We start from the raw sequence: 11,552 nt of genomic DNA, 5'->3' as shown, positions 1-11,552 counted from the left end.
GCGCTATCTGTGCGGGCAGTTGTGGCGGGGGGCGGGGGGGCAGGGGATATTACTGTGAGCAGGGTCATGGGGGATGATCCATTCTTTTGGTTTGGCAACCTAAGTGAAAAATCTGGGAAAGAAGATCAGACTGAGCCCAATCTTTAAATATTGTCAGTTTTTCTTGCTGAAACAAAAGCCTTAAAGAGACCAAAAACTGAAAAAAAAATCCTTTTGCGTTGAATGAAACCAGAAATAGAAGGTTTTCTTCAATAAAAACAGCAAAAAAAAAATTAATCTAGTTTTGCAAAATGGAACTGGAGTTTTAGAAGTTTGGCCTTCTCTAATCGATATTTGAGGGATAAAACACTCACGCAGGATATGAGAAACTTGCATTGTATTGCCTTCCTTTTATTTGAACCCCTATTTCTACTTCTTGGCTTTATGGGCTCCACAACTATAGGGTATTTTGGTTCTTCCTCAGCTCATCCAATTGGAGTTGTTCCACATCATATAAAACACTGAATTAGTCACAGAGACAGAAAGCACAAGAGAATGACTCTGTTCCGGTAGTGTTAGGACATTCCCCTGGAAATGAGCACATCTGGTTCTTCTCTTTGCTATACCACATGTTAAATCATTTATGCACATTGGCATAATGGCAGCAGCAGAGGTTCAAAGCAACATTTGAAAGAGCTACTCTGATCCTTGAGATGCTCGCTTGTAAGTGGCAGCTGTGGGTCGAGTCCTCTCTTGAAGAGATAGGGATTGATTTTTAGTCTCCCCAAACTTGAATAGATGTGTTACAGCTAGCATGGTGAGTTTAAGGACAACACCCACAAACTGGTTTAAGTCATGTGCAGCTATAACCTGCTCTTCTCCAAAGCAGTTTTATGCATCTACCCCAAGACAAACTTTTTCAGAATCTTTTGGGTCACTTCCCCCAAATTCTTGAGCAGGTCTAGAAAATCTAAGCTAAGACTTTTCCAGTAAGTTTATCCCCCAAACACTCCCCAAAACCTCACTGCTTTATCCATTTGTGTTCTTCCTTACTGCTGAATGAGAGACTAGGAGAAACTTACAATAGGGTGGAAATGTCCTGTTAGGTCATCATGATCCTCCCCATATCGACTCTCCTGCAACATGTTCTCTAGTACTTTGTCCAGGCTAGTTTTGGATGAATCAAGTTCTTTCATCCTTCTTAAGCCGACTGACTATCCTGCTACCTAATGCCCCTCCCTTGCTACTCAAACTACATTTTGACTACTTTGTGTAGGTTTTCTTCCAACCACTTGGAGCATTCTCTGAAATGCCTGTTCTTCCTTTGCTTTTTCACTCTGAAAGAATGGGTATTGGCTCCCTTGTCAGCCCTCTCGCCAGCTGAGCCAAACTTTATGTGTTCTCTTAAAGCAGCCCTGTCTGCAAGACAGGTCTTGTCACGCTGGGCTTTGAGGAGCTCAGGTCCCCAGGATCAGCCTTGTAGTTGGGAATGTCGTGGAGAGATCCCACAAGGTCAAAATCTTTCAGCGTCATCATAATACTTCCTCTTCTGGATTGTAACATCACGGTGTGAAGCAATAGGGTCCCTGAGGCATCTGTGAGTGGATGTTTTTCCTTTACTAGGAGGGTTGTGAATCTCCTGGAAGAGCAACAGTGGAATTTCCCATCAAAGGTGTTTGTTGCAATACTGGTACCTTTGAGGCTGTAATGAGAGCTGTGGTGGATTCAGGCAGCAAGGTGACCTCTTCAGACAGTGTCAGGGCTGGGTGTGACGTAGAAAGATGCAGTGACAAGGCCTCTGCCCAGAGCCACTTGCAGTCAAAGCAAAGCAGTGCGAAAGAGGCCAAGCCAAGGGGAGAGCAGAGAGAAGGGCTGGGGGATGCTTGTGGCACAAAGCATGATACATGGGAGGTTTTTATTGGTGATGTTTAATTTCAGTGGGAAGTGCTGACGCACTTTAACTTAACTTTTTGCTGTGCTATTGACAGGAATTAAACTAAAACATTTTCAGGGCAAAGGGCTCCTAAAAGTTGCTGGATATTTGCAGATGTAACAGCTGACATGTGGCTTAGGGTACAACTGCTCCACCCATTCCAAGCAGAGCACCTGGATGGATGAATAGTTTCTTAGAAGGGTTGGTATGGTTTACATAGGGGTTTATTGCAATGTGTCCCCACCTTCTCTGGCTGAGCCATACAAGCCAGGTCTGTGCTAAGTCCAGAACTAATAAAACATGGTTTCCTTTCTTTGACAAACCTGCTAGAAAAGCCAGTGGCAGTGTTTAATGCAAACAAAGCACTAGGGCAAAGTGTGGGATTGTTTGGTTTGTTTCTAGGTAGGCAAGAAAATTGGGTATTATCAGTAAAAGCATCCCCGCTTAATTGTCCCTGGGCTAATTGCTTGTGCCTTGCCCTGGACAAAGCGTGTTTCCTGAAGCTGGACAGAGCTGCAGCTCGATTCCTAGCTAAGCTTCTGAGGGTCTTCCTTGATCAAAGATTTGCCAGCTGTGCCAGGCTTTCAACATCGGTGTGATCTCTGGCCCCAGCCAGCCTTTCCTGAGCTGAGAATTTCAAGCCTTCACGGTAGTGTTGAACCCTATAGTGAGAGATGGGGTGTTAACTGTGGGGTGGTACTTATAAGCTGACTATAAAGTCTTTAATGTTTCACTAAGCACCAATTAATTTCAAAGTCAGCCGAACTCAAACTTGTCTGGAGCTCCATGACCTTGTGTACATTTTTAGATCTTGCCTGTTTTCATACACTTACAGCCACATACCTGTAACGAGTCACGATACAGGTTTCTCAACTATCTGCGGGTATGAAAGTTTCAACACTGAAAGCTCCAACACAAGCTCCTTCAGTTGACTCGTAGGTAAGCCCTGTAGGTAAGAAGTAGGTTTCAGCAAGCTCAGGTGAGACTTGCCACGAGAGGGAGACATCATGCATGCAGCCTGTGTGTTCCCTGAACACATCCACCTGGATAAGACAGCCGTGCCTGGTATTTTGTAACGTGTCTGGGCACACGCAGCTGTTAGTGAAGCAGTGAGAACCCAAACTTCGGACCTCAGTTGTGCGGTAGGTACCTGTGATAGAAAACAAGAACTTATCTTTTGGCTGGTCGTCATCTTCCAAGCACCTGCAGCATGGCTAGCATGACTAACAGCCACAAAGCATGCAGAAAATGGAATCTACATCTGCTAGCCATGGGATAGCACGTGTCCAGGCCTCTCTGGGTCAGGTCAGGGAGATCCTAGTGCGAGCAGGACCGTGCAGCACTGAAGGAGATGTTTCAGATACCCGCAGCTGGCTGGCAAGGCCGTTCCCTGTTCATACTGCAAACAGCCATTACAAAGGCTGAGCTACACCCTGTAACCAGCTTCAGCAGGCTGGGCCGGCGGGAGTGTTTGCACAGAGCTGTGAAAACACGGCGCTGCGAGCACCCGGCTGCTGCGGCACCCGGGACACCCACTGCCGCTCGGGAGAGCTCCTTTGCTTCCTCAGCACCAGCCGAAAGATTTCATGGGAGAAGAGGCCTGTTCAGTGCACATCAGACAGCTTCGTTTGCCCTCCAGATTGCGTTGGCTTTTCCCATGGCTGCAGCACAACAGCAGGGCTCGTGTTTTCCTTTGGGAAGGGAATGAACTGCTTCATCATTGTGATCTCTGTGCAGTGTCCTGTTGATAAGATCAGTTAACAGCATCGGAGGAAAACTCTAGATTCAAGTCTAAAATATAAAGTGAACAGGGCCTGTTTGTTTAATTTGAGCTTCTAAGGTTTAAATCCCAGAGGAAATTAAATTAGGTGCCTAGAGCAATGGCAGTCTGTCATGTTTATTTGCCGGGAATGTCACCTTTAATATCATGCACATATAACGTGTGTGTGTGTGTTAATGTAATGGGGTATCATACTGTGCAGGAGCAGGCTTGCTACAAGAACTGGAAACCTGAAATATTGTGAGTGAGGGAAGCTGAGATGGGATTGGGTTTATTCTCATCCTTTTCCATAGGAGCAAAGACTCACTCACCAGCATGAAGGTGGTTTTGCTGATCGCAGGTGGGGATGGCAGCCTGATCTATGAGCACAGGCCTTAATGCTCTTGGCCCATTTTGATTGGGCTACTTGTATGAGGAGAAATCTTGTCTGGATGCGAATCCAGGATGACAATACTTCTTGCTTCACAGCCCTCTTCAGCAGTCGGTGTGCTGCGGAGGCATGCCTTCCCCCTGCTTCCTCGGGAGAGCTCAAGAGTGCCGGTTTCATGTGTCGAGGGACATGGCTGCTTGTTCGTTTGGTTACACCCATGCTTCAGAGACTCCCTTCTTCTCTAGGAAGGAGAGCAGGTCTCCCCAGCAGTGTGGGGTCGTAGGGTTTGGGGTGCTTTTTTCTGACTCAGGCTGTTGAGGTCGGGCTCTGAGTGACACACTGTGTGAATGTCACTGCAGCAGTTTGTCATTGCAGCCTGTGACGCCTGTCCTCCACCAAAGTTAACCGTCTCTGCAGGGCTTGCAGAACGGCACTGCCATCTTCTCTCAGCGTGCTGCACAGAGCAGGCTTCCATTGCATTGATCCCACAAACACAGTCCACAAGACAGCTGAGCTGTGGACTCCTGTCCCACTCCACTTGTCAGACCCTTCAGGGAGCCAGTTCAGCTTACTACATCAGTGGAATTGGGGTTTTTTTCAGCTGGATTACCAAAATTCACTGAGAGGGGGCAGTGAGCTGCAGATGGGCTCAGCCATCTCAGGGGGTTGCACCCCAGGTGAGTGTTAGCCACAGTGCTCCACGTAGGTTTGTCCCTACTCTGGGAGTCTGTGGCTTAGCCGGGACCTGACCTGTTCCCCCCTTCACTCTCTCCACCCTTTGCTGTTTACCCCTGCATACCCCGTCTTGTTTTCCTCCAGCCTCGGCGCAGCTGGCTGCCTCGAACACGTGGTTCCCATTTCTCTCCTGCCTCTGGCACCTTGGGAGCGCCCAGGGGTCTTCCTGCTGCGCTTGTCTTACAGTCCCCCTGCCAAAGCTGCAGCTCCTCATTCTTGCTCTCTCACCCATCCCAACCTCTGGCATTTTTGCTCATCCGTGGATGGCTGAATATTCATTTCCTCCTTGCCTGATTGCTGTGAATACCAATTCCTCCTCCTTTTTCCGGCTGTTCTGTAGATTTTGATGTCTGCCAAATTGTTTTCATTCCCTCACCCCATTGCAGGCTGCACCTCCGCAGAAAGCGATCTGCTCCGTACAGAGCCCCAGCTCCCCACCCAGCTCTTCCTTCTGAGCTGAGCGATCGGGTTGCCCTCCTGCCTCCAACACGGACAGACGGCTTCCTCCTCCTGCAAACAGTCAACAAACGAGTGTCTCCACTTCAACAGGCAGAATAGTTACAGGCTCCTACAAGGAGACTGCAGTAGTTTGCGGTGGTACTGCGTGTTTCAGTGCAATGTTTCTCAGCTTGCCAGTCTGCAGATCCGTGCCAGGTTGCAGAGTCCTGTCCAAAGCAGCAAGCTCCTGGCTCCTAGATGAAGCAGGGTTTTTTCAGACTTGAGGTATGATCAAAACGGCCTTATGGAGGTGCCTGCATCCATACTGAGCAGCTCGGTCGTAAACCCTGGCCTAGAGCCTGCTGCAGGTTGAAGCTAAGCAAAGAGGAGAATGTGGTGGAGAGGGGAGGTTGCAGTTCCTTCATCTCCTGTGAAATCTGTGTGCAATGGCAGCAGGGTGGCATGGTTGAAGGGGACAGAACTGCAGATACCTAATAGCTCTCAGATCTGGATTTGGTGGTTTTGGGTCTCTTCTCTTGCCATCCAAAGGAAGAAAGGGAGACCAGAGTCTTCCCTTTCTCCTTCTGTCCAGTAGCCCTGCTCTGTTACCAAAATGGAGCCCAGAGCCTTCCAATTGCCAAACAGCCCGTGGCATCCTGGTGGTCACTCGCTCCCCACTGATGTTACTGGCAGCAAGGAACTGGTGGGCATGGGAGGGTGGCTTGCTGCACGGAGGTGGGACAGCCTGGCTGCCCCTCTTCCAGAGGTGAGCTGGAGGGATCAGGGGAGAGCCATGGGGCTGGGCACTTAGCTCCATCAGTGTGTGGTGCTGGAACCGTCCCTTCTTTGGGAGGGAGCACAGAGCTCGTGGCTGGGGAGAACAAGGAAAGGGAAGGACGAGAAAGGGGGCATGGGGATGGTGGTTGCTTCAGGATGGAAAGCAATGCCAGAGACAGAGGGAAGGGTGGAGCGGAGGAAGGAAAGGAGAGGAGCCAGGGGGAAGAAACAAACCTGTAGGCTGAAATGGGAATAATCTGCTGGATACTGCTGCAACCTATTTTTTGCCGCTCCAAGGCCCCCTCACCGCGTGGGGATGTTTGCCTGGTCCCACACTGCTGTCTCTGCTCCTGTGCCAAGCCAGCTGGCCTGCCTGGAGCTCTGGCCTTTACGGCTGTTGTGAAGAGAAGCAGGATGTGTTTGCTTTTGGCTATCACGTGCTTTTTTAAAGAAGGTGGGAGTTCCTCCCATTGAATTCCTGGGGCTGGTTTCCCCCTCCGGTGTCTCTGGTTTGTATGACTTGGGGGGGGGCGCTCCCTGGAACCAGAGTCGTGGCCCTCAGCTGAGAATTTTGACCCGTCTGCAGCTGCTTTCCTGGGCTGCTTCGTGCTTGCCAGCCTGGCCTTGACACGAGCCAAAAGCTTTCTCAGCACAGGCACGTGCGATGGGCACGTGCAATACAATGTGGAGGTGCCTGCCATGGGCACCTCTGGGAGCATCTCCGGTATCCAGCATCTGATTCATCTGAATGATGTGCAGCACTCAGGTCAGAGCCCTCCCCGTGCCCAAAGCACTGGCTCTGTACGGGTCTCAGGCTCTCTCTGTGCTGCTGTTTCCCGATTAAACTGTGAACTTAACTTCAATGGATCAGATGAAAGTAGCTGTCTCCCACTGTCTCTCCAACAGTTGTTATCTTGACCCCTTTTCCTCCTTCCCCACTCTGTCTGTCTAAAGCCGAGCCTCTAATTTTAGGCTGAGGAAGATAATTGAGGGTCAAAAAAGATTGCTGTATAATTTTAACATTTTTTTTCAGTGGTTGGGCTGGGAGGCAAAGTTAGGAGCTCCTTGCCCTCAAGACTTTGTATTGCGGGAAAGAAGGACATAGGGGAAGGAGTGAGCTGGTACAGTCTGCTCTCTGCAGAAGTTGTTCTGTTTCTTTGCAGTTAGCTAAAACTAGGAGTGTAAAGGCATAAACTACTGTATTTCCTTTGCAGATCCTATTGACCGAAGAGTTCGTAGAGAGAATGCTGGAAGATTTAGAAGATCTGAATTCTCCAGAGGAAGTAAGGCTGCATCATTCCCATATCTCCCATGCACTGTCCCAGAGAGCTCAGCCTGTCCTGCAGCTTTACTTTCATCCTTCTGTCAGCTTACAGGCTGTAGCCCTGCCCTGTAGACGAGGCCTTGCTAAACCTTCACATCTGCTGTGAACTAAGGCACTGAGAGAAGGGGTTGGAAGAAATAGAGGGCAGGGATGGATATTAAGGGAGACTCTGCATTTCCTTCCCAGCAGCATCTTTCCCAATGTGATATCTGAGCACCCTGAATCAAAGCAGTGCAGCCCCTGGACCAGGTGGCAGGGTTTCCTCCATGCCGTGCATGGTATCCTTGGCAGCAGCTCCAGGCACATCACCTTCCTCGCCTTCAGAAAGGCTGAAAGCAGTGGCAGCACATTTACTGCTGAGCAATCTGTTGTAGAGGCCTCCTTTTTTGGGTTTGGGGAACAGGGACTTTTTCACATCTGCTACTTGGCCTTCACCTGCTGCCCCTGCACGGCGTGTGGAGGACTATCACCAGCCTGGAAGCGTTATAGCAGCAGCCAAGGGAGCTTTATAAAGCTTTGCTGTGCGGTACTAAACTTCCCCCTGCCATGTGATCTCTTCCTGGGGAACATTTAACACCCTGTCTCCCATGCATGCCATATAAATATTATGCTTGACTTCAAAGAGCAGTGGCAGAAATGACATGTAATATTTTTAATCCCATTTTTTACAGCTCCCTGCAGACTCTAAAGAAACTTTCCTTGGCTTGTAGAGCAACCCTCCTATCTCTTGCCCTGCTCCCCCCAGGAAAATCTCAGGGCTCTAATTGTTTAATCCAGAGCTGATTTAATGCCAGGGTGTTCTTCACTCTGTGAGTGAGGGGAGCATGCCGCTGGCTGCGCGGTGACTTTCAGGCCAGCTTTTATCCAGTTAAACCTAATCCAAAGCTCATTTTTGCTAGTGACATGGAAGCCCAGGAGCACTTTGGTTTGAAGGCCCTTTAGTTAAGACTTTGGATGGCTCATGTTCCTTCGCTCTCCGCTGAGAGGCAGAGGCAATGAGCATGGCAGCTCCTGGCACAGTAACTGGGTGTTTGGTTCCGAGTTACTGTGACTTTGCTAAATTAAAAAGTGAAAAACAAACAAATGCAAAGGATGACTTCTCCAAGAGGACTGCTTTGGAACCACTCCTGTTTATAAAAGGGAAAATACTTGAGATGAAACGTGATCTTTCAGCATCCAGATTCCTCCAAGGATTTGTAACTTGCAGGATCCTGGTTTGGGCCAACTGAAGGCATTCCTTAGCAGCCCTGATGTTGCTGATGATACTCGTGTGGTAGAACGAAGCGCTGCAAGGAGAGTCTTTCCTTTGCTGCATAAAGAGCCACCTGTGTTAAGTGAAATTATCTGTCTGAGTATCTTTTAACATGTTTTTCACATACCCTAGACATTGAACTCTGAAGAATCCCCTGGGCAGTGTAGAACCACTAAATTATATGGTGCAAGCTATACGCAGGGCTCGAGTTTAAAAAAAACAACCATAAGTGGGACTTGGGCTGTTCATGTTTCCTAGAGGAGAAAGAGTGGGAGTTTATGGTAGCCACTATCCTGAAGGATCCTCCTGCCATGCCCTCAGATCATGGGTTAGACCCTGAACTGCCAGCCCAGCATACGAAGGTCAGTGGGTACCAACTGCAGGTTACCCTCATACACGGTTGCAAATGAAGCAAGGTCAGGAGCAAATTCATGTTAGAGCTGCCCCAGCTGTGGAGCAGGCAGGTGGAGGAGATCCCCTTTAGCTGGAACCTGCCGCTGGGCATGTGTTCATGTCCTTCAGAAACAGGGCGCTTATGGGAAGAAAGACAAGTAATTGGATAAAGATGGATGATTTGCAGGTCACTGTCCCTTTGTACCAACTCTCTAATTCACATAGCCCCTGGAAAGCTTACGGCGCTGCTGGCCTTGGTCTGAGGACTCTCCTAGGAGAGGACCACTGTATCCGTAACCGTTCTGAATTAGCTGCCTCCAGGTCAGATTGTCACTGGTGGTGTGGGATCCCGGTTAGATTCCTGCCTGGGAGTCCTGTCTGGGTGTTGGGGATTATTGCAGTGTCAAGCGGTGCTACGCTGTGATTGCAGCAGAGTTTTAAAACCAAAATGATACTGCAAACTGGCTAACAGAGCTGCCCTCCACATGTTTTGGACCCTCAGGCTGGGCACTGGGATTGCGTGAAATGCTTGTGCAGAACTGGTTGCCATCCAGCTGTGGATGGGCAGATTTGTAGCCTAAAAGATTCTAACCCCAACCTCCCACACCCCGCACAGAGCTGTTTTTGAGAGATCTGTGTGAATGCGTGGGCCCTGGTCAAATGTGGTTGTCAGGAGGGTTGGTGATAAGGAGCTCCATCCCTACATGGTCATGTTTAGGATCAGAGATGTTGGGGTGACTTCCCAGCCTAAGGCGAGGTGCCCTGGAGCAACATCAGGATGGGACCAGTGCACTTGCCTTGTTTGGGAAACATTGGCCAGAGACAGTGCTGTGTAAACTAGGACAGGGCAAAAAAAAATCTCCATTCCGTGTGCTTCAATCAATGTTGCAAAACAGCCTGAGCAGCCAAGTGCCTGTGTGAATATGAGGCATTGTACAGGCACTCTGCAAAGAGGTGGGTAGGTAGGGCTGGACCAGAAATACTGTTCAGGCACAGGCACACTGGCTCTCCCCAGCCAGGGCAGCACAGTTTGACCTCCTGGAGGTGATGGCCATTTGCAAGCCGGTCACCCAGCAGAGCCATGCTAGCTCACTTACTTCCCACCCTGTATGAACAAGAGCTTGAAAGCTGCCATAAGCCTCCCTTTAAAGCAAACAAGGGGCTCTGGGGCCAGGATGGGTGAAAGGGACATGGTCAGGTAGGAGGGGAGATACTTCTGCTGTGAATTTTCAGAGAGGTTGGGGAGGAGAAATGGTGATATGGGCAGAAACCCTCCAGAATCCGTCTGATGAAATAAACAGTGCTTGGGCTGAAATCTCAGAACTTTACTTTGGCAGCTGAGGCACAGGCCACATTATCTAATGTCCACTGCTGTCCAAAACATACTGATGGGGAAATGTTTTCTTAGTGGCCTCTTGTTTTAAAAAATAATAATGACATGGGGCTGCCTGCCTTTGCAACGATTTTGTTTTGTCTGTGCAGGTTGCAGCGCTATATATTAACTGATTCTCTCTACTGTCTTACAGTTTAAACTTCCAAAGGAGTACAGCTGGCCTGAAAAGAAACTGAAAGTTTCCATCTTGCCAGATGCCGTGTTCGACAACCCGCTGCATTAGAGCTGAATTACACCCTTCTGACAACTGGGAGAGCCAAGTTACTGTCCATTACCCAGTGACTCACAGGATAATTAATGCAGTAAAAACTCTGCGTGCAAATAAAAGAGTTTGCTGCACAACCACTGCAAACAGAAGAGGAGCTACTCAGCACCAGCCCAGACCGAACTGAGCCCTTTCCTTTATGCTTCCCAAGGCTGAGCTCTCTGGGAACAGCCTGCGTATGTGTGAGTGTGAGTGAGAAATATTTAACTATGAAAATTAGTAGTAAGAATCCTTTCTCTCTCCTAGCTACAGAACTCCTCTCTGCCTTAGCCCAGGGTGTAGACGCTCTGCACGCTTGTATTTACACATGCATTTCTGCCAGGTGCGAGCCTATAATCCATGGATTAAATGTTCTTTACGTGACTCTGGAGTCCTTTTGTTAGCCAAACTTTTACTGACTGCAGAACTGTTCTTCCATGTGTTATTTTTTTTTCTTTTCAGAAACGGAATGGTATTTCCCCTGTTTAAAGGAGGCCAAAAGCTCACATGCTTGAAGCTGAACAGATTTAAAGATGAACTTTCTAGTTCAGTCAAGAAAAACAAACCCAGATCCTCCCTGCCCTCAAATTAGGCATGTTTTAAGTGTTGGTCTTGGTGCTATTAGCTATGGTATCACTGCAAACAGAGGCAACTTTATTCTCGCGTATCCTGTCCTTGTGCCTGAACCCCAGGGAAGGTCGCAACCTCTGGTTTTGCACAAGCAGGAGGAAGAAAGCTACCGGGGCGGGGGAGATCTCCTGTTTACAGTGTGTTTATCTTTAAAGAGATACTGTCAAGTATTTTTTCCTTGCTATTGTACAGAATTTGAGAAGCTAGAAAGGACCATTTATTCACAGGGACAACTTCAGCAGCTCTGCAGAATCCAGAGGCCTGCTCGAAAGCATATGAAATGGAGATCTCCGCTGTCCTGCAT

General features: G+C 48.7%; 1 protein-coding gene across 1 annotated transcript in view; it reads left to right on the top strand.

The window, feature by feature from the left end:
- Window positions 1–11,077, top strand: part of SUFU (suppressor of fused homolog (Drosophila)) — an 86,253-nt gene extending 75,176 nt beyond the window's left edge. Inside the window, exons 10-11 of the mRNA XM_009698402.1 lie at window positions 7,227–7,295; window positions 10,508–11,077. Of these exons, the coding sequence (XP_009696704.1) occupies window positions 7,227–7,295; window positions 10,508–10,597 (159 nt within the window). The 3' untranslated portion in view covers window positions 10,598–11,077. The remainder of the gene's footprint in view (window positions 1–7,226; window positions 7,296–10,507) is intronic.
- The last annotated feature ends 475 nt before the right edge of the window (window positions 11,078–11,552 follow it).

Source organism: Cariama cristata, unplaced genomic scaffold, assembly GCF_000690535.1.
Source record: "Cariama cristata isolate BGI_N322 unplaced genomic scaffold, ASM69053v1 scaffold29664, whole genome shotgun sequence".
NCBI lineage: Eukaryota > Metazoa > Chordata > Aves > Cariamiformes > Cariamidae > Cariama > Cariama cristata.
This window is presented reverse-complemented; position numbering and strand designations above follow the sequence as displayed.